The 22,788-nt window shown below is 38.8% G+C and overlaps 1 protein-coding gene and 1 non-coding gene across 5 annotated transcripts in view; both read left to right on the top strand.

The window, feature by feature from the left end:
- RAB3GAP2 (RAB3 GTPase activating non-catalytic protein subunit 2) overlaps positions 1 to 22,788 on the top strand; it is a 104,123-nt gene that overhangs the window by 53,041 nt on the left and 28,294 nt on the right. For 2 of the 4 annotated variants that reach the window (XM_051820585.3, XM_051820588.3), the window contains 11 exons: positions 638 to 736; positions 6,818 to 6,966; positions 7,732 to 7,811; positions 7,943 to 8,032; positions 9,946 to 10,085; positions 12,135 to 12,351; positions 12,930 to 13,073; positions 13,297 to 13,379; positions 14,097 to 14,161; positions 18,474 to 18,564; positions 21,421 to 21,548. In XM_051820585.3, coding sequence (XP_051676545.1) covers positions 638 to 736; positions 6,818 to 6,966; positions 7,732 to 7,811; positions 7,943 to 8,032; positions 9,946 to 10,085; positions 12,135 to 12,351; positions 12,930 to 13,073; positions 13,297 to 13,379; positions 14,097 to 14,161; positions 18,474 to 18,564; positions 21,421 to 21,548 — 1,286 coding nt within the window. The remainder of the gene's footprint in view (positions 1 to 637; positions 737 to 6,817; positions 6,967 to 7,731; positions 7,812 to 7,942; positions 8,033 to 9,945; positions 10,086 to 12,134; positions 12,352 to 12,929; positions 13,074 to 13,296; positions 13,380 to 14,096; positions 14,162 to 18,473; positions 18,565 to 21,420; positions 21,549 to 22,788) is intronic. The other 2 variants (XM_089312214.1, XM_089312215.1) reach the window with 1 other exon arrangement.
- Positions 4,265 to 4,394, top strand: LOC127483622 (small nucleolar RNA SNORA36 family). The gene has a single exon (XR_007910060.2). It is a non-coding gene; the product is annotated as a small nucleolar RNA SNORA36 family (small nucleolar RNA).

Genomic DNA, 22,788 nt, shown 5'->3' with positions numbered 1-22,788 from the left:
GTTAAGGAAAATAGTCTGCTGCTATAGATGTCAGAGTGCTCTATGGTAACTCTAGATTGGTGCAAAGGTACAAGTGTGTGCAGGGGCAGTTTTTAGTAGGAAGGACCCATAGGGAGTCAGCATCAGCTCCTTTTTGATAATATGGAACACTTCTGAATAGAGAAAAGCATTTCTGGAAATGCTGTTCCTGTTAACACATTTCTATCATGTCTAGCCCCAGTTGCCTAGATTCAACGCTTGGTATATGTGTGCTCTGCCAAGTATGTCAGGTTTTTAGTTTTTCACTGAGTTAAACTCCAGGTGCTATATCCAAGGTTTTCCCCAGTTTGTCAGGAAGAGAAATTGTCTATTCAGTAATCACTTGCAATTTGATTTCAGCTTGATTTTTAGTAGTCTTCTAGTTTTTTTTTTAAATAATCTGAGTGTTTTAAATATCTTTTGACAATTTACTCTTTTCAATGTACTTTTATGAGTATTGTTGACATTTAAATAAGTTTCACTTTATGCCTTGTTTCCATTACTTTGACTCATTAATTGAAATTTTAAATGAAGGATTTTTATATTTTTAATGATTTTTTGTTAAACTTCATTTTTCCATTATAATTAGTTTGTATTATCTAATTTTTATCTTTGACAGCTACAGCATCAGGCAATGAACACATACAGCCACCACCCTTAGCTTATAAGAAATGGGGTCTACAAGATATTGACACCATTATTGATCATGCAAGTATTGGTAAGTCTTACTAGTTCACATTTTTTGTAATTAATGCTTATACATTTTGATCAAAGTATCTGGTTTATTAGAAATTATCATTTTTAAAAGATTTATTTATTTGAAAGGCAGAGTTACAGACAGAGGGAGAGACAGAAGTCTTCCTTCTGCTGGTTCATTTCCCAAATGGCTGCCACAGGCAGAGGTGAGTCAACTCGAAGCAAAGAGCCAGAATCTTCTTCCAGGTCTCCCCTGTGGGTGCAGAAGCCCAAGCACTTGGGCCATCTTCTACTGCTTTCCCAGGCCATCAGCAGGAAGCTGAATTGGAAGTGGAGCAGCTGGGACTCAAATAGGCGCTCATATGGGATGCCGGCACTGCAGGCAGAGACTTAACCTACTATGCCACAGCACCAGGCCCCCAGCATTTATTCTTATGTGGAGAAATACGTTGCCCTTAAAGAGACATATAAAAGTTAGTTCAAAATCAGATCATCGTAGTCTTTAAGAAATAGTAGTTACGTTCCCTTGGACTTACCCCTAAGGGTAAAAACTTGCCATGGGACTCCAAATCCCATTAAGTTGGCAGGTACCAATGCCATCTTACTAGTTAAAGTGATCAGTTTAAGTTCAAAACTGATCATAAAGATAGGATTAAGTGTCAAAGGGATCACATAAATAAGATCAAGTGTCTACTTATAATAATTGATAGAATTAAAAAGGAGAGAACAATCCAACATGAGAAGCAGGCCACACAGCAGACTCATAGAATGACAAATGCCCTAAATAGCACTCTGGCCTCAGAATCAGCCCTTAAAGCATTTGGATCTGGCTAAAAAGTCCATGAGAGCATTTCAGGCATAGAAATCCAAGACACTGTGGCAAAAAAATGACCTAAATGAAAGATCTCTGTGAGTGAGATCCTGGTGGAAAGAACAAGCCATCAAAGAAGGAGGTACCTTTCCCTGAAGGAAGGAGAGAACTTCCACTTTGATTATGGCCCTGTCTAAATAATGTTGGAGTTTGTGGACTCAAGAGGCTTCCATCCTTGGCAGCTCATGACAAGAGCCTGTGCGATCACTGACATCATAAATAAGAGTGTCAATTGTTAAATCAACAACAGGAGTCACTGTGCACTTGCTCCCCATGTAGGCCCTCTGTCCTTAATGAGTTGTACTATGCGAATTAATGGTAAAACTAGTCTTTAAACAGTACTTTATACTTTGTGTGTCTGTGTGGGTGCGAACTGTTGAAATCTTTACTTAGTATAGAGTTGATCTTCTGTATATAGAGATAATTAAAAATTAAGCTTAATGAAGAATGGGATGGGAAAGGGAGTAGGACATGGGATGGTTTGGGAGTAGGATGGCAACTATGAGAGGAAGAACTGCTATAATCAAAAGTTGTATTTATGAAATTTATATTTATTAAATAAAAGCTTTCTATAAAAAAGAAATAGTCATTCTAATAAATATTTCACATCAGCAATAGCAAGATTATACAGTTTTAAGACAGTTTCTATTTGATTTTAATTTTTTTTTTCAGATTTGGGCCATATAGAAACCATGTAAATCAGTCTTTTTAAAATGTAACCTTTAAGTTACAGTATAAATAAAAGCTGATTCCCTCTTGTAGCCACTTTTTGAGAGCTTACTATGTTAGGTATTGAGAATACATAGATGAAAAGGCATGATCTCTGCTCTCTGGATATGTGAGTTTTAATCTCACAATTGCTGGAGTATACAAGTGGACCAACTGTAGCAGGAGCAGAGGAGAAAGCCCCTAGCATTAAGAGCATCAGGGAAGAAGCTTGATTTTAATCTGAGGTTGAGAAAATAAGTAGGAGTTGACCCAGAGAACAAGACAGAGGCGGCTTTTTAGCCAATATGTACATAGGTGTCAGGGTATTTTTTTTAAGTGCATAGTGTGCTGAAGAAACAATGAGTTCCAGGGATAACTGGCAAGAATGAAGCCCAGTATGTGGAGAGGAGTCAGATTTTGAAAGACGTAGTATAATAGGTATAGGGATATCTTATCTAAGTATTTTCATTTAGAGCTTTCTCTTAGCCATATTGAGAACCATTGACGAATTCTGAGCAAGAGAAAACCATCTTCACATTTGCTACTGTGGTTGCAGTTTAGAGTCTAGGATGGAGGAGGCAAGTCTAGAAACTGGGGCTAGTAAGAAAACTGTTATAATTTCAGTAAGAAGTAATGAGCTTCTGAGTTAAGATAATAAAATGAGGGTGGAAAAGAAAATGTTATTTAAAAATACATTTTTTGTTTGACAATATTGTAAATGCTTGTTAAGAAATTCAAATAGTATATTTATATACATATATATACACACGCACATACACACATGCCCATATATATATATATAATACATAACAAAGAAAAGAAAAAGATCCCTTAATTTATAGTGTCCAGAGAGACTCACTATTGGTGTTTTGGTAACCTTACAGATTGGGGTATGTGCATGTGTGTGTGTAGTTCATATGTAATTTGCATTTGGTTATATAAAGAGATAATATTTTCATAAATAGGATTGTATAATATGAAATATATAACAGCCTTTTCTTAATATATCACAAGCAGCCCTTCCTATCAATTTTGCTAAAAATACATTTTATACATCAGAATCCTAATAGAAGACAGATGGCATACTTGAGAGGACAATTGAAGGGAGGTCTACTTACAGAGAGACTATGTAAATAAAGATTTGGTATAGGAGAAAACCACAAGGAATAGTATAGTGTGTCAGGCTTTCTTAGCAGCCAAACTGTTAACCATTCTCTTAGGCCTTGAGAGATGAGGGCAGGGAGCAGTTCCAGCACTCGGGGATAATGAATAGAGAGAGCATCCTGAAGAGCAGGATGACGTGTCCAAGGGTCACAGCATCTTTTTAGGGAGAGAGCCAGGGAAATTGATACCCTGGTTTTGTCCTTTCTCTCTTTGATCTCCTAATAGGGCTTTCCATTGTCTGATCCCGATTAGAAGTCAGCATGGTCTGTGTCCTTTGGCCTCTGAAAAAGAGCAGTGAGTAAAAGAAGGAGTGTGACTCTAGATGGGTTAATGGAAGGTATCTGACACACTAGTCATGCTTTTCTGTTCACTGGATCATTCTTGCCTGGAATACTCCTGTAATACCTTAATATTCAACATTTCAACATGTCTTTTCTTTATTGCTAATATAAAAATGCCACAAAATAAGGCCGGCATGGTGGCAGAGCCAGTTAAGCCACCACCTCTGATGCCGGCATCCCATGTGAGTGCTGGCATCCCATGCGAGTCCTGGCTCCTCCTCTTCTGATCCAGCTCCCTGCTAATGTGCCTGGGCAAGCAGCAGAAGATGGCCCAAGTACTTGGGCCCCTGCCACCCATGTGGGAGATCGGGGCTCCTGACTTCAGCCTGACTCTGCCCTGGCTGTTGTGGCATTTGGGGAGTGAACCAGAGGATGGAAGATTTATTTCTGCTCTCCCCCCACTCTCTCTAACTTTGCCTTTCAAATAAATAAATTTTAAAAAACAAACAAACAAAAACCCACAAAGCTCCAAAGTGTTGAGTTCAGTTCAGGGAGTTTCCCTGATCTGGTAATTAAACTTTGGAACATTAAAACTGGCTAGGGAAAATCATCGGATAGAAAATGTTATTCTATTCATATATCCCCAGCCTACAAGTGAAAAAACAAAATGTGCAGTAAACTTAATGTACGTACATCTTTATGTAAAATCTGATGAATTCATTTAACAAGTAAGTGAATACCTGTGATGTCCTATGTACTAATATTGGTGCTAGAAATTCGAGACAGAGAAACCCTGCCCTCACGAAGGTTTAATTTGGTCAAGGGAAGAAAAATAATAAAACATAGTGAATAAATGTGGTAATGTCAAAATGTTAGTCAACATCATGAGGAAAATAAGCTGAAAATTATGATAAAAAGTAAAGGAAGAGGTACTGTAGACAGAATAGTGAGGAGAGGCCTCTCCAGGGAAGTGACTAAGACTTGAAGGGTTTAGGCCGGCGCCGGCACACCAGGTTCTAGTCCCGGTCGGGGTGCCGGATTCTGTCCCGGTTGCCCCTCTTCCAGGCCAGCTCTCTGCTGTGGCCAGGGAGTGCAGTGGAGGATGGCCCAGGTGCTTGGGCCCTGCACCCCATGGGAGACCAGGATAAGTACCTGGCTCCTGCCATTGGATCAGCATGGTGCGCCGGCCGCAGCGTGCCGGCCGCGGCGGCCATTAGAGGGTGAACCAACGGCAAAGGAAGACCTTTCTCTCTGTCTCTCTCTCTCTCACTGTCCACTCTGCCTGTAAAAAAAAAAAAGAAAAAAAAAAAAAAAAGACTAGAAGGGTGAGAGGGAGCCAGCCAGCTGCAGGAGGACCTGTAAGAAGAGCATTCTAGGCAGAGGAACTGGCAAGACTGTGGGCCTAGGGTCCTTTAAGACCTCAGAGTGTTCAAGAAACAGAAAAAAAGGTCATGTGATTTTAAAGAATGAAGGCAGATGAGAAAAAGTAAAAGATGTCCATTGTGGGGGGCCAGCACTGTGGCATAGGTTAAACCTACGCCTGTGTCACCAGCATCCCATATGAGTGCCAGATCATATCCTGGCTGCTCCACTTCCCATACAGCTCTCTGCTAATGGCCTGGAAAAGCAGTAGAAGATAACCCAAGTGCTGGACCCCTGCAGTCACATGGGAGACCCAGGGGAAGCTCCTGGCTCCTGGCTTCAGATTAGCTCAGCTCCGGCCATTGCAGCTATTTGGGGAGTGAACCAGAGGGTGGAAGACCTTTCTGTTTCTTCCTCTCTGTCTGTAACTCTGCCTCAAATAGATAAATAAAATTTTTATATATATATATATATATTATATATATATGTATATATCACAATGGATATATATGGATATATATATATGTGGATATATATATATATATATATATCCGTTGTGATCAGTTACATAGGGATAAAGAAATTGGGTCTCCTAAATATTCTAAATGCATTGGATGTTAACGGATTCTAAATGCAGGTTTACATTTAAAGATATCTCCTCTGTTGCTAATTAGAGAGCGGTTTATACTGGAAAGCCAGGAGACTAATTAAGAGTATGTTGCGGGGCTGGCGCCTTGGTGTACTAGGTTAATCCTCCGCCTGCAGTGCCGGCATCCCATATGGGTACCGGTTCTAGTCCCAGCTGCTCCTCTTCCTATCCAGCTCTCTGACGTGGCCTGGGAAAGCAGTAGAAGATGGCCTAAGGCTTGGGCCCCTGCACCCACATGGGAGACCAGGAGGAAGCTCCTGGCTCCTGGCTTTGGATCAGTGCAGCTCCGGCCGTTGTGGCCATTTGGGGAGTGAACCAATGGTAGGAAGACCTTTCTATCTCTCTCTCTCTCTCTCTCACTGTAACTCTATCTCTCAAATAAATAAATAAAATCTTTAAAAAAAAATAAATAGTCTTTGTAGTGCAAAATTATGTGAAACAACCTAAATGTCCTTCAGTATGTTGAATCAATTGTGATATATCCACAGAATAGAATATTAAGAGTGAATGAAAAGAATAGGGGCCGGTGCTGTGGCGTAGTGGGTAAAACTGCTGCCTGCAGTACCAGCATCCTGTATGGGTGCCAATTCGAGTCCTGGCTGTTCTGCTTCTGATCCAGCTCTTTGCTATAGCCTGGGAAAGCAGTAGAAGATGGCCCAAGTCCCTGGGCCCCTGCTCCCTCGGGGCGACCTGGAAGAAGCTCCTGGTTCTTGGTTCCTGGTTCCTGGTTCCTGGTTCCTGGTTCCTGGCTTCAGATCGGTGCAGCTCTGGCCTTTGCAGCCAGTTGGGGAGTGAACCAGTGGACGGAAGACCTCTCTCTCTCTCTCTCTCTCTCTCTCTCTGCCTCTCCTTCTCTCTCTGTGTGGCTCTGACTTTCAAATAAATAAATAAATCTCTTTTTTTAAGATTTTATTTATTTATTTGAGAGAGAGAGAGTTAGACACAAAGCGAGAGACAAAGGGAAAGGTCTTCCATCTGCTGGTTCACTCCCCAAATGACCTACAATGACAGTATCATTTCACTGCGTTCAAATGATGTGGTTTTTTTTTTTTATCTTTTTGTCATTAGGTATTATGACTCTGTCCCCCTTTGATCAAATGAAGACTGCCTCCAATATTGGTGGATTTAATGCAGCAATTAAAAACAGTCCACCTGCCATGTCTCAGTACATCACTGTAGGGTCCAATCCATTTACGGGCTTCTTCTATGCTTTAGAGGTATGAGTTTCATCAGTGACTGTGATTATGAGCCAGGCCACTCTTTTCAGCTTGTCTATAAATTATATATAGTTCCTTAGCCTGAAATGAAGAAGTTTACATTTCTCAACTAGGTTTCTTCTAAATTCTTTAGATTAAGTAAAACAAACAAACCTCTAGTTTCTGAAGCCTCGAATTGTCTAACTACTGTTGCAGTAGTCAGAAGCTCAGTGTTAATGCTGTCAGCTCATCAGGGATATGAGTAAATGAGCATTTTTAAAGGCTGAAAAAGCTGCCAACTATAGTTGATGTAAGTGGTGAAAATTGCTTCCTTAAATAGGGATAGGTTAGGTGTTAAATTTGGCAGCTCTGATGTCGCACAAGAAACCTCAAAATTGTCCAAACTATCTACATTTATTTAAAAGCAGGGCAGGGTGGGGGATGTGCAGCGGGGGTTGGAGAGAGGACCAGTTATGAGTAGATGAGAAATCCTTAGCCCAGCTACAACAATGCTGTCTTACTGCCCTGGTTTAGGGTTTATTTTAATTAAGTTACAATTAAAATAAGGAAACCGTGAAGGTAAAATAGACTACTAGCAATTTTATAACTATCATTAAAACTTTTTCTTTTATTGCACTTAAAATGAAGTTTTAGTGTGCCCTCTGAAAGAAGCTGAAATACTACTAGTTCAACCTTTACAACTTTTCAAGACATTTTAATGTTGGCATTGTTTATTGTTTCTTTGTAAGCTATTAATTCTTCTCTTTCAAATGCTCTGCTTTTCAGGGAAGCACACAACCATTATTATCTCATGTTGCACTAGCAGTTGCAAGTAAACTCACTTCTGCTTTATTTAATGCTGCCAGGTAATTACATAAAAATTAAATTTAAAAGTCTCTAATTTGTATCTAGCTTAGTTTTAACTTATATTTTGAGAGTCTGCACTTCACACTCTGGAAGCTCTTCTACTTTTGTTGTAAATGTCCTTTCTTTTCAGTGGTTGGCTTGGTTGGAAAAGTAAGCATGAAGAAGAAGCTGTCCAGAAGCAAAAGCCGAAGGTTGAACCAGCTACTCCATTAGCTGTAAGGCAAGTCTGTTGTGCTTCTCAAATTTTAGTGCTTTGAAATTCATGGTCTTTCAGTGTGCTTATTAGTTAACTTGCTGATCTCATGAGGTTGTGGAACTTTTGATGGTCATTAATGTGGGATTTTTACCCAATTGGAAGGTAAACTCCATGAGATGAAGATTTTTTTAAAAAGATTATATTTATTTATTTTGAAAATCAGAGTTACAGAGAGAGGGAGAGACAAAAAGATCTTCCATCCATTGGTTCATTCTCAAATGGCTACATCAGCTAGCCCTGGGCCAAGCCAAAGACAGGAGCTTCATCCAGTCTCCCAAAGGGTAGTAGGAGCCCAAACACTTGGGCTAGCTTTTGCTGCTTTCTCCAGACTATTAGCAGGAAGCTGGATTGGAAATGGAGCAGCCAAGACACAAACTAGCACCCTTATGGGATGCCAACATCATAGGCGATGGTTATACCCACTATGCCACCGTACCAGCCCCCTTGATTTTGTTTTTAAAACATTTTACAAAGCACCAAATACAAAATACCACCATGAAAGACAATATAGCCCCTCCCCTTTAGATGTTCTTTGCCTAAAGGGACCCAACTAATTAACTGCTATTAAAATTTACTCAATGTTATCTTCTAAGGATTTCTTCATCTTATTTTAAAATACTATGTTGTAACACATCACATGTCCTCAGTTCACCCAAGAATCAAGAAATTAGCCATAGGACCCAATAGTTATAATAGCTTGAACACCTTCTCTCTCTTGCTCTCTCTCCTCTCCTCTCCTCTCCTCTCCTCTCCTCTCTCTCTGTCTCTTCCTTTCCGTCTCTGTGTCTCTCTTTTACACTCTTCTTCTCCCTCTTTTCCTTCTTCGCCCCTTCCCTCCAGTCTGCCGGGTTGTCCCCAATAAACTCTTTTCCTTAAAAAAAAAAATAGCTTGAACATGTTTCTTAGGGACTTCTCTCAAGTGAGTGTTCCTGGTTCTTTTTATTTTACTCACAGTTCTAACAAGGTTGATGATAAACCAGTAGGCTTTAGAGATAACTATTTAGTTATTATTTTTATTTGAGAAATTTAGGGAGAGTTAGATGAAGAGAGAGAACTCCTATGCTCAATGAGAAAGAGTGAGAGAGAGAGAACTCTAATCTGCTGGTCCACTTTCCAAATGCTCACACTGCTGGCACTGTGGCACAGCAGTTTAAGCTACCATTTGTAGTGCTGATATTCCATATGGATGCCAGTTCGAGTCCCATGTTCCTGCTTCCCATCCAGTTCCCTGCTAATGCTCCTGGGAAAAGCAGCAAAGGATGGCCTAAGTGCTTGGGCCCCTGCACACACATGGGATGCCCAGAAGAAGTTCCTGGCTCCTGGCTTCAGACCAGCCATTTGGGGAGTTAACCAATGGATAGAAGATTTCTCTTTCTCTTTCTGTTTCTCCTCTCTCCCTGTAACTCTTTCAAATAAATAAATAAGTCTTTAAAAAAAAAAAAAAAGAAGATACACTGGTGTCAGCAATTTATGATATCTAATATAAAAGTGAACTAAGTTGAAACAAGAACTTAAAATAGACAAAAGGTGTCTGTGTAGAAGCAAAGTATTCTAAAATTGAATTGGCTGTGAGGGTCTTGTTGTGTATGACATGTTTCTTAGGAAAAGATAGTTACAGTTGTATTCCCTAGAAATAAAAGGCTGTGGAATCTGTATAGAAACCAACATAGGATGGTATTTTAATTTCATTTCTTTTATGTATTTTAGATTGCAAATATTAGGTGTGATTAACCAGTAAATGAATTGGTAAGCTAGGCAACGTTCATATTTCTTTAGGTAAAGATAGTTGTCACCTATTTTATTTTTTCATTTCATTATTTTATGTATTTATAGATTGGAATGTGATTTGAGCTTTTTTTTTTTTTTTTAAATACCAGATTTGGACTTCCAGATTCTAGACGGCATGGTGAAAGCATATGTCTGTCTCCATGTAACACACTGGCAGCAGTAACTGATGATTTTGGGAGAGTTATTTTATTGGATGTATCTAGAGGGATTGCAATACGCATGTGGAAAGGTACTTCTTTACAAAAATCTATAGAAAACATTTATTCACTTTTTGCTCTTAACATTAAGCAATGTTATCATTCTTCAGCCTCTAGCTAAGAATGCTGTTTAACCCTTCAGGTTTTTCTTTTCGTGTCAAAATGAACTCAGATTGGCAACACTTGATCCAGTATTAATCATTTTATAAGTTTGAACACCTCATAGACACTTTTAACCTCTGCCTTATACACTTTAAGTCTTTAAATTCTCACTGTCATCAATTTCTCAATTCAATTTCTTGCCCCAGCTATACTCATTACCCTTCACAAGGCCATGCTTGTGCCAAATGTTGGTAAATCTAGAATGCCAAGACTTTCAGATGTAAGATAGCAAAATCTAGCAAATCCATCTTCCCTGACATGATTTTCACATCCTAGTGCTTGGATCAGTCCACTTGGTTTATCAGTAACTATGTCAAGCAGGAGTTTCATTCAGCTGCTAGCAGCAGACTTAGTTATTGGTTTGACATGATATCACCACAGCATCCTGAGGAACCCAGTCTCCTTCCACATAGCTGCCCTACTCAGGGGTCTCAGGCCAGCCACCTTCTCTGCTTTCCAAGAAGAGAAGAGAAGAGAAGATACTCCTGCCAGTCGAGTCTACTTTGAAAACACTGCCCAAAGTCCTTCCAGTCTTTATCTACATGCAGTACATTAGCCAGGACTTAGTTATGAGAGACTTGAAAGTGCCTTTGAACTGGGTACATTGTAAACCTGAGTAAAATAAAATGTCCCGACTTAAGAAGATGGGAGACTACATTGTTTAAAATCATCTGGAATAGCAATGTGTTGGAAACCATAATTAATGAACAATCTTTATGGTGTAAAGAATAATAGATTTGAGAATATTAAATCACTCTGGACCAGATTGAGGTCCCTATCATGTTCTTGCCAAAGAATCTGTACAGTGACAGGCACTTGTTTTATCTGCTACGTGTTGAAGTATCTGTAGAAGCAAGTTTCAGTGCTGTACATCCATCATTTCTTGGTGTTTGTCTCTGCAACATAATCGAAGGTGAGAAAATACAGCTGTACCAATTTGCCCAAATTTGCTTTGGTAATCTTGTTGCTGGCATTGTTACCTGTCTTTCTGCAGTTGGTGCAGTTTTCTTTTACATTGTGTGCTTGGGAGGGTAGCATCAATTGCCTAGGAGAGGGGGTGCCCTAAAACTGAAGATAGTGTTAGCTGCTGCTTCTTCATTCACACAGGGAATTCCTCATGTCACCATGCAGCCCATGTTTTCCCTCTGTCTACTGCCAAGGGGCTTGAATAGCAGGAAATCAACTTGTTTTTGTTTTTGTTTTTGTTTTAATTTTAAATGGACTTTTATCTTAAAGCCAAACATAATCTCCCCAGAATATTTTTTTTAAGATTTAATTTATTTATTTGAAAGGCAGAGTTGCAGAGGCAGAGAGAGAGACAGAGACAGAGAAGTCTTCCATCCTCTAGGTCACTCCTCAAATGGCCACAATGGCTAGAGCTGGGCTGATCCGAAGCCAGATGCTTCTTCCAAGTTTCCAACATGGGTGCAGGGGCCCGAGCACTTTGAGCCATCTTCTGCTGCTTTCCCAGGCTACAGCAGAGAGCTGGATTGGAAGTGGAGCAGCCTGGACTTGGAACCAGCACCCATAAGGGATGCCAGCACTGCAGGCGGTGGCTTTACCCCCTACACCACAGTGCCGGCCCTCAGAATTTTTTTAAAGGAGGGAATCTTTTAAAGAGAGGGAGAGATGGAGATGAGAGCAGGCAGGAACACTCAAGAGGCTTCAGTTATAGCTACACTATTTTCTTTTTAAAGAAAAAAAGTGATCTGAAACAAATAAAGCAAAATACTAAGATTTGATAAGGCTTGGTGACAGATTGAATGTTTATTATATTTATTGTTATCTTGTCTAAGATATTTTAAAGTAAAAAGATAATACTCTACCACTCTCCTGTAGATATTCCAAAATGCTTCTGGAGGCTGCTGCTGAACGTTGATTAATAAACTAATTAACTTTCCCTGTCCTCTGTATCCAAGGCTACCGTGATGCACAAATTGGATGGATTCAAATTGTAGAAGATCTCCACGAAAGGGTACCAGAAAAGGTGGACTTTTCCCCCTTTGGAAATACTCAGGGTCCAAGTCGAGTAGCTCAGTTCCTCGTGATATATGCCCCACGAAGGGGAATTCTAGAGGTGTGGAGCACACAGCAGGGACCTAGAGTAGGAGCTTTCAACGTGGGAAAGCACTGCAGGTAGGCTGCAAACCCTGGCATTTTGCTGGCTACAAAAAGAAATACAGGAATGCTTTTATTAAAATAAAGCTTTTGTTAAAGCTACTCATTAGGCTGCAAGCTGTGTGGGAATTGTAATGTCCTTTATTATGGCTTTTCCTGTGAGTGCCTGGTACATAATTAAGGATGAAGTACTTAGTAATAAAGAAATGCTATTGCAAAATGCCATCATTTGCTGTTGAATTTAAGTCAGCTTGGTGCTGCTTATGCTGTCTAGACTGAAAAGGAAAGCTTCCTTCAGATTCTCCTAGTGATGATGTTAAGTGAGATGAATGTTTTGTTTGCCATCAAATATGGGCCTGATTGTGTTCATTTAATTTTGTAGAATCTTTTAATGAGATAGAACCCTGCCAGTTGAGTCCTGCTTTGCTTATGTTTTGGTGTCAGCATTTACTTACCTCATTAAAGCTCCTGAATTGGTAATATTGTAGAGTTCTCTAAACTTGTAAATCTGTAGGGTTCTCTAACTATACTAAAAGCACCTTTTGATATTTCTCCTTTTGCTAATGTTTTGCCACATTGGTGTGTGATTTCCTTAGGTTACTGTATCCTGGCTATAAAATAATGGGCTTGAATAATGTTATCAGTCAGAGTTGGCAGCCACAGACTTACCAGATCTGTCTTGTGGACCCCGTGTCTGGAAGTGTGAAAACGGTGAATGTTCCTTTCCATTTGGCACTGAGGTAAGGCTTATTGAGTGTCTGCTGACTGATGTTCCTCTGCTCACTCTTCCTCTTCTCTTAGGACTTATGCCGCCTTTATTTTGTTGTTCTTGCTGCTTTAGTCTTCAGACTGCTATGTTTAAAATTAAATAGGAAATATAGAGAAAAGAAAGGGGGAATGAGCCATAAGTAGGAGGAAAGCATTTTGACATTCTGTAAGATTTTGTTGTATTTATTGTTTTAGTGATAAGAAGAGTGAACGAGCCAAGGATATGCATTTAGTGAAGAAACTGTCAGCCTTATTGAAAACGAAATCTCCCAATCTTGGTAGGCATCCTTTAGTAAAAATAATAAAGCATATTGTTCTGTCATTTTAAAGATCAGTAAAATATTCTGAATGGAGCAGTCACAATATTTAAATGGGGGCAGGCGTTGTGGCACACCGCTACTTAGGACACCCACATCCTGTATTGGAGTGCTGGTTTGAGCCCCAGCTATTCTACTTCCCATCCAGCTTCCCGCTCATGTAGCATGGGAGGCAGCAGATGATTCTCAAGTGTTTGTGCCTCTGCCACCCGCTTGTGAAATCTTGTTGGAGTTCTAGGTTCCTGGCTTTGGCATGGACAAGCCCTAGTTGTCTCAGGCATTTGGGGAGTGAACTAGTATATGGAAGACCTCTCTCTCTCTCTCTCTCTCTCTCTCTCTCTCTCACACACTCACTCTCACTCTCACTGTTTGTCTGTTGTTCTGCCATTCAAGTAGATGAAAATAGATGTTTTAAAATATATTTAAATGTATCAATGAGCTATCTCAACTACTTTTCAAAGTGAAGTAAGGTATAAGTTATCACATGTACTTTTTATTGGAATTATGCTATATAAGACAAAAGTATGCCATCTCAGAGACATTGAAATTTATACACAAAAAAAAAATGATGTGAGAAAACCCCACAATCCTTTGGATTGACAGATATTACAAATATGTTAATTTATTTTAGAATATTTTTCCATAATAAAAGTGAAATCTTTAATTTTGTCTTCATAGATTCAGTTGAAACAGAAATAAGGGAATTGATTCTTGATATTAAGTACCCTGCAACCAAAAAACAAGTAAGTTTATATAATATAGAAACTTTCCTACTGAGTAGTTGTTGTATAAATATGCATGGTTTCAGAAAGTTTTTTGCACCAAAGGAAACTTAATCTTTTAATTCCATTTTCCATGAGCATTTTGAAGGATTCTTGTACATCTCTTAAGAAATTCTGTACTTTCTTTTTTCCCTCTAAACACATCGATTTAAAGCCTTTGTGTTTTTAATCTGTTTTATCCCTTCTTGCATTTCCACGTGGGAGTTTCTGTTGTCTTTCTCCTTTTTTAATTAAATAATATCATGAACATGATATTTATATATGATATATATTTGGATCACAGATTAATGATAAACATATGTGTATGATGACCTATCTTAGGGAAGAGACACTTAGCTGGAACTCTAAAGAGCCCTGCATGTCTTTCCTCAGGCCCATACCCCTCTCGCTCCCCAAGGTAGCAACAATTCAGAATTTTGTTTCTCTCTCTTTTGCTCTTCTTAATGGTTATATCATTTCTTCATGGTTCCTTTGAAACCTACTGGTGGGTTTTTTGTCTTTTTAAGCTTTGTGTAAATTGCATTGTTTTCTGTCTTCTATGACTTTAGTTTTGCCTTTCAATGTTACATTTCTGTGAGTCATCTATATTAATATATGTAGCTGTAACTGATTCATTTACCAGACCAAATGAATCCCACTCTGGAAGTTATTTATCTACTCTGTTGTCAGTGAACATTTAGGTTATTTCCAGTTTTTTGCCATTACAAAGAATGATGCTATGCTTGTCCTTGTACCGATCTCTTAATACACTTCTGCACATTTCTTCTGAATTTATACCTAAGAGTAGAATTGCTAAGGTATGAGCTTTTTTAGCTGTAATGGCTGATGACAGTTGTTTTTCATGTCAGTTGTACTGACTTATACTCTCACTTGAACTTTATAAGAGTACTTGTAGCTCCACAGTCTCAACATCTCATGTTGTTGTTATATTTCCCCAGGTTTGTGGCCATTATATGGTAACTGATGGTGGTTTTTTTTTTTTTTTTTTTTTTTTTTTTTGATGGTGATTTCTTTTACTCTCGCTTTCTTGTCCAAACTCATCCTAATGCTGCTCCTGTCCTAACTCCATAAATTCTTGCATGTCACTTCAACCCCCATAGATAACTCCAAGCTCCTACTGTACTTTAAGCCAGAACCAGTTAGTAAATGACTGTTTTCCTATTATTTCATGAATATTAGTCATAGTTCCTCAGCTTTTCCCTCTTTAGGCTTTTTTAAGCACCTTCAAGTAGGAATCTTATTGAATAGTCCCTTATCATAATTCACAACATTATGCTGCTGTGAGAATATAAGAGAGGCAAATCACAATGTTTTTTCCTGTTCTCTTACACAGTCACCCAGTACCTCTGCCACTGGACAGAAGTTTTTCTCCCCTATAATACCAGTCAGATTCTGCAGCTGGTTCTAGCTGGGTGTCCTCTAATTTCTTTCAGTTCTGACACTGCCTAGAGATGGCATCAGATCCCATAGGTTGGGAGCCCAGTCCCAGAAAGAAGACTTCCCTTCAGACACCAGTAGAAACTAGTAGGTTGTCACAGACTTCCTACTGACCAGCTATGAATTGGGGTTTCTACAGCCCCCTCCTCAGGTTTGATTAATTTGCTTCAGTGGCTCACAGAACTTGGGGAAATACTTATATTTTCCCATTATTATAAAGGATATTACAAAGGAGACAGATGAACAGCCAGATGGAAGAGGCGTATAGAAAAAGGAATGAGAGAAAGGATGCAGAGCTCCCATGCCCTCTCTGGATGAGCCATCTTCCAAGAACTTCCTATGTCCAGCAATCTAAACGCTCATCCATGTCCTATCCTTTCGAATATTCATGGAGACTTCATTATGCAGCCGTGATTGATTACATCTTTGGCCAGTGATGATCAACTCAACCCCTCTCCCCTGCACAGAGGTCAAGGGATGGGACTGACAGTTCTAATCTCTAATCACGTGATTGGTTCAGCTGGCAACCAGCCCTCCTCCAATCTTTCTAGGAGCCCACCAAGAGTCACTTTATTAGAATAAAAGGATCCTGCAATCATCGAGGAAATTACGAAGTTCTTAGGAACTCTGTGTCACAAACAGGGGATCAGAGACCAAAAGATTGGCGTAACACTGCTGTTGCTCAGGAAATTACAGGGATTTTAGTAGCTCTGTGCCTGAGGTTAGGGAGAGAGATCAATACCTATATTCAGGGATGGGACAGGAGTAGGGGTTGGAGGGTGGGGTGTGAAAGAACCACTATATTCCTAAAGTTGTACTTATGAAATTTACATTCATAAATAAAAGCTTTAAAAAAAACCTGTATTCCTTATTGCCCAGCAGTGTACATGGCAGGACTTAGTGGTTTCTGTTGCAGACTTTTTTTTTTTTTTTTTAAGGTGTTAAGCTTTTTATTCAGTGAGAGAAATGCACAGGAGAGTGAGGGCTTTATTTAGGGGAGAAAGAGAAGTCCAGAGGCTAAGTTGGGTCCATACCAAGCAGAGAGCAGGCTGGGAACAAGCCACGTGGAGCAGGCGTATGGTTATGAACAGCCACAAGTAGCTTAATGCGGCAGCAAAGCGAAGGCAGAGAGCAGGCCAGTAGGCTATGCACCCCCAAGGCACGGGTGTTGCAGTATTTTTAAAAATGTATTTTTTATTGTAGAACAGAGAAGTCTCAGTGACTTTTAATGCCATTTTTCATTCAGCTGACAATGTTGTGTCTCATTTTGCTCAAGGTTGAGTCTCAGTTATTAAAGGTGATCCCATGATGACAAGGTTGGCATCTAGAGAGTCTGCAGTAGAGAAGGTCACAACCCTAAAAATTCTCACTTAGATACCATCTTGTTGAAAAATTTTGTATCACAGAACAACCATCAAGAAACTCGCATAGTGAAGCCTCTTTGTTTGTCTTTTAATTTTATACTATACTGCTGAATCATGTAGAAATTTGGGAATTTTATTGGAAATGTAGACAGCAGGTATTGTGGTGCAGTGGGTTGGTTAAGTCATTGCTTGGGGTGCCCACATGGGACATCAAAATGCTGGTTTGAGTCCTGGCTATTCTGCATCTAATCTAGCTTCCTGTTTGTGCATCCTAGGAGGCAACAAATGATCACTCAAGTGCTTGGGCCCCTGCCACCACTTGGGAGACCTGGAAGGAGTTCTCAGCCCCTGGCTTCAGCCCGGCCCAGCCCTGGCTGTTTAGGGAATTTGAAGTGTAACTAGTAGATATAAGATCTCTTCTCTCTCTCTCACTTTTGCTCTTGCTTTCGCTATCTGTTGCTCTGCCTTCCCAGTAGATGAAAATAAATATTTTAGTAAGTAGATAGTTGGAAAACCCAGTAGCAGAAGTTATTTATTGTTTTACAACACTAGAGGAAAGGAAGAATCCAGGTTAGGCTGTGGGCCACAGAACGATAGGAAGGAAGTCAAGCCAGATGCTAGCCTGTGTAATCATGAACAAATGGCATTTGTCCTGGGCTCTTACCCCTTAAGGTCCCTTTCTTTAGTTAACTCAATCATAGGCCTGTCATCGTGAGATACCCTTTAAGCCCATTTCTCACCCATAAAAACACAGAAGTTATTGTGTTATGATCTGATGTTTATCTCATGCCACATTCTCTGCCTATTTGAGTATTTCATCTCATCAATTAAAATCCAGTTTAATGTACTGATATGGAAGGATAAATATGAATTTTGCCTGCAGTTAACCCTTTGATGTGTCTGATGGTTGCTGCTATAGGCATGAGGAAGTATTTTGGAACTGATGATAAAAACTCTTAAATGTCTGCGGGGGTGGTGTGGTGGGGACAGGTAGGTATGGTAGGATGGAGTGTATATGCTATACCTGGCATGGCCTATAGATTTAGCTGGTTATACTCAAATGCAGATATAAGTAATAACTAAATCATTCTCAGCTTTTATCACTTACATGGCAGTAACTTCTGCTTTTCCCTTATGCCTAGGTAGTATAGGTTTATTCAAATATTTGTTATTGGTGAATAGCTGTCTCTGTTTCTGTCTTGACTCATTCTGTTAAGCATCAGTTGCCTTCAAGTTACTGCCTTCTTAGTTTTTTTTACTTTCTTTGTTATTATAACATATTTGGCATGACATGAAGTTGTTTACATGACACTTATGATACAACTTTAATTCTCAGATAGGAGTACAAAAATAGCTTAAATGTGGAGCTTCTTGTTGAAAGTTGGGGTAGTGAAAATATACACATAAATGTAAAACTTTAAAAACAATCATTGCCTTCTAATTATGAGAATTGCTCAATATCATTTTTCTAGGCTTTGGAAAGCATTTTGGCAAGTGAACGCTTACCATTTTCCTGCCTTAGAAACATCACCCAGACTTTAATGGATACTTTGAAAAATCAAGGTAATAGGGTTTGTACTGATTGGCAGTTGCTATGGCTTCATCGCATTCTGTAACTCTGTTTTTAAAAAACTGTTAATTACTTAGGATGGCATCATATTACTTTCAAATGGAAATGACATGTAAAGAGTAAGGAAACTTATTTCATACCTTGAGTATTTGGGAACAGTTTTTATTCTTTACTCAGTGTACACAGTTAATCTTCATCTGAGCTGTTGGTAAATTTATTGTTAAGGGAAGTATTTGCTTTTGAATCCCTTGACTGTGAGGAAAGACATCAGTGCAGAATGATGAGAAATGGTTGTAGAACATTATGAAAGCCAGTGGCAGGAAGGGGAAGTTAACTGGTGGTATGCAAAACACAGCCACTTGCTTCACTGCCATTGTTTTTTACTTAGGCTTGTGGGAGGACAGAGATTCCTAGAGGAGGCATTCTTAAGTACTGTTGTTGACTGAGTTGCTAGTCAAAAATATTTATGTTTTGAATAAATGTTCTGTTAGTGTATAGTATCTATATTATCTGCATTTTCTCACCCTTCTCTCATGAATAGAGAGCTCTTCAAATCACAGGCTGTAATTAGATTATCTGTTCTGAATCGGTCTGGTTGTTAGTTTTCAAAATTTATGTGCATAAAAAGAATTACTTTTGAAACTGTAGGTTATAACTTTGTACTCTTATCCAGCTCAGCTAGTGAAATTCAGTTTATTGTGAATTCCTAACATCAGTGAATTTGGAGTGTGCAGTGTATTGACTTCAGCTAATCGTGACTTTTCGCTTGTCTTGTTAATTATATAAGACAGCTTTATACTTAATTATATTTATATTTAATTATGTTTATACCAGCTTAAAGTAGCTGAATTAACAAATCATTATATTCAGGATGGCCAACATCCTTTCATCAGATATGTAGAGCTGACTTTTGATAAACAGTGAACTCTGAGTTTTTAGTATACACAACTTTTTCCTTTTATTTATTTATAATATAAAGAGAACAGATTTTATGTAGTTCATATATACAATTCTAAGAATATATTGATACTTGCCTCTCTCTCTCCTTTCCTTCCACCCCCTTCCTTACTGTTTTAATTTTCACAATAACATTTTTAATTTACTTTATAATTATAGACTTAACACTCCACTAAATAAAGAGTTCAACAAGTAAAAAGTAGAAAGACCACTTTTCAGCAGGAATATAGGCCATAAACAATAATCAAATTCCAAGATATCAGTTTCACTCATATACATCTTTTAAAAAGCATGATATGGGGCAGGCATTGTGGCAGAGCAAGTTAACTCACCACCTGGGATGCCAGTTTAAGTCCTGGCTACTCCACTTCCAATCCAGCTACTTAATAATGCATCTTAAGAAGCAGCAGATGATGGCCCAGATTCTTGGGCCCAGCCACTCAAGTGAGAGACCTGCATAGAGTTCCAGTCTCCTGGTTTTGGCCTGGCCCAGTCCTTTCTATTGCAGGCATTTGAGGAGTGAACCTGTGAACTAAAGATGTCTCTCTCTCACTCTGTCTCTTATTCTGCCTTTCAAGTAAGTGAAAATAAATAAATAAATGGAAATTTTAAAAAAGGCCTTAACAAATTATCAAAGTTTGTTAAATGAACAGTAATCTTATGATGATTTTTACAATGATCCTATAACAATGAGTAAACCAAATACCATTATTGTAGTTTTGTAAAAAATCATCACAATCTCAAGGTCTACCCATAAATGAAATTTCTAAAAATTATAAGGATTTTTATGCTGTTTTATTACAGTGATAAGAATTTGGACAGTATTCCATATTATTGTATCATAAATAACATCTCTTTGCAGAGCAATAACGTTTAGCCTAGTTTGATTCCTAGCTCCAGCTCCTGCCTCTAGGTTCCTTGTAATGCAGATCTTAGGAGGCAGCAAGTGATGGCTCAAGTGATTGGGTTCCTGTCACCCACGTGTGAGATCTAGATTGCGTTCTGTTTTCCTGGCCTTGACTTGGCCCCAGCCACTTTGAGCATTTGGGGAATGAAGCAGCAGATGGAAGTGTGCTCATGTGCTCACTCACTTACTCTCTCTCTGCCTTCCAAAAAAAAATAGGGAGTTTTTATTGTCTAATCTTTTTTAAGGTTTATTTATTTATTTATTTGAAAGGCAGAGAGAGAGAGATATTTGCATCTTCTGATTAACTCTCCAAATGGCCACAATGATCAGGGCTGGGTCAGGCCAAAGCTAAGAGTCTGGAATTCGTCCCAGTCTCCAGTGTTGGGAGCAGGGGCCCAAGTACATGGGCCATTTTCTGCTGCTTTCCCAGGTGCATTGGTAGGCAGCTGGGATCTGAAACAGAGTATCCAGGGCTTGTACCAGTGTTCATCTGGGATGCTGGTGTTGCAAGTGGTGGTTTACCCCACTACACCACAATGACGGCTTCAGAGTTGTGCCTTCTTTGACCTCCACAATAAGAAGAGCCAAGCAACTTTGTATTTGCATATCGTTGGTATGAGTATAATATTCAGCAAATGAGTTTTATGTAAGGGAGAATATTTTTGAGGTGTTCCCAGATCATTTAATTTTAAAGCTTTAATTTTTTAGCTTTAAATTTGAGTATTAGACAAAAATATTTCTGCTTTCCTTGTTTTCTTTTTTTCCCCTTGTACTATGAAGCATCTTATTTCATTTAGAAAGTTAGATTTTTCGCAGTAATGGAAAGATTATCTTTGCTTTCAAAATGTGGTATAGGCTAAGATACCCCAATATTTAGTGTAGCAAAACATCAGAAGGTTATGTAGTAGTAAGAGATTTAATGAAAGAAAAGCCTACCTATGAGTGTTAAATGTATCTTTAAAATATTTTTGCCTCTGCTTTTTAGAGCTTGAGTCTGTTGATGAAGGATTGCTACAGTTTTGTGCTAATAAGCTGAAATTGCTGCATCTTTATGAATCTGTCAGTCAATTAAATTCCCTTGATTTTCATTCGGACACACCATTCTCTGATAATGTGAGTAACCGAAATTTTAGCTGTATAGTTTTACATAAAATAATCTCTTTGGTTGTTTTTAGATTTTAAATCAGTAGTAAAGAGGTTTTTCCTAAAAGCTTAAAGGTGTATTTTCTTTACAAGATCCTCTGTTGAATCTTTGTTCCTTGCTACTGCTAAATGTATATTATTTGCACAAGAATATTAAATTTTATTGTCAATCCATTTTTACTAATCTAGAATCATTTGCTTTTATTCAACTCATTTTTTAGGTTACTTCTTATAAAACAACTTTTTTTTTGGATGAGGCTTGTAGTAAACTGAATTAAAAAAAACTATAAAGAAAGCAAATGCTTTTTTTCTTTTTTTTTTTAAGATTTTATTTTATTATTTATTTGAGAGTCAGTGTTAAACAGAGAGAGGAGAGCCAGAGAGAGAGAGAGGTCTTCCATCCGATGGGTCACTCCCCAGATGGCTGCAATGGCCGGAGCTGTGCCGATCCGAAGCCAGGAGCCAGGAGCTTCCTCCTGGTCTCCCACATAGGTGCAGGGGCCCAAGGACTTGGGCCATCTTCCACTGCTTTCCCTGGCCATAGCAGAGAGCTGGACAGGAAGTGGAGCAGTCAGGTCTCGAACCAGCGTCCATATGGGATGCCGGCGCTTCAGGCCAGGGTGTTAACCCACTGAGCCACAGCGCCAGCCCCTTTTTTTTTATTTAGTTAGTTTTTTTAAAGAAAAGCAAATGATTTTTCAAAACAGTACACACCTGTTTTTCTGTGTTATCAAGCTTGTGCAGCTTCCTCTTTCGTGTACTGAGATGAAATACCTTTTTAAAATATTTTACATCAAAGTATTTAAATAATTATATGAAATGTTCTTATAACATTGTAACTTATTCTGCAAAACATAGAGTGACAGCCCCTGGCAATCATATTACAGTGCAGTATTGTTTGCATCTGAGGAGAATTCTAGATTTTCATACAGAAACCTGAAGTTCTGCTGAGTGGGGAATAGGGACAAATAGTGTCCTCTCTCCTCCAGTTCCTCTGTGATACTGGTTAGGTTGTCTTTAACTAAAGGAGGATTGTTAGCATGAGTTAGTGGCTTGTCAAGTCACTGATAATGTTTTTTTTTTTTAAATTATCTAGAATATTTGAGAAGCATTTCATGTTAAATATACATACATATGAATAAAATTTTAGAAAAAGTGAGAGACTTTCTCTTTGTAATGGACTCTATCTTCTTTTTTGCCTTTGGGATTT

Source organism: Oryctolagus cuniculus, chromosome 13 (genome assembly GCF_051225735.1).
Source record: "Oryctolagus cuniculus isolate XC-2025 breed Fujian yellow rabbit chromosome 13, ASM5122573v1, whole genome shotgun sequence".
Taxonomy (NCBI): Eukaryota; Metazoa; Chordata; class Mammalia; order Lagomorpha; family Leporidae; genus Oryctolagus; species Oryctolagus cuniculus.
The sequence above is the reverse complement of the archived record's forward strand: the minus strand, read 5'-3'. Positions and strand labels throughout refer to the sequence as shown.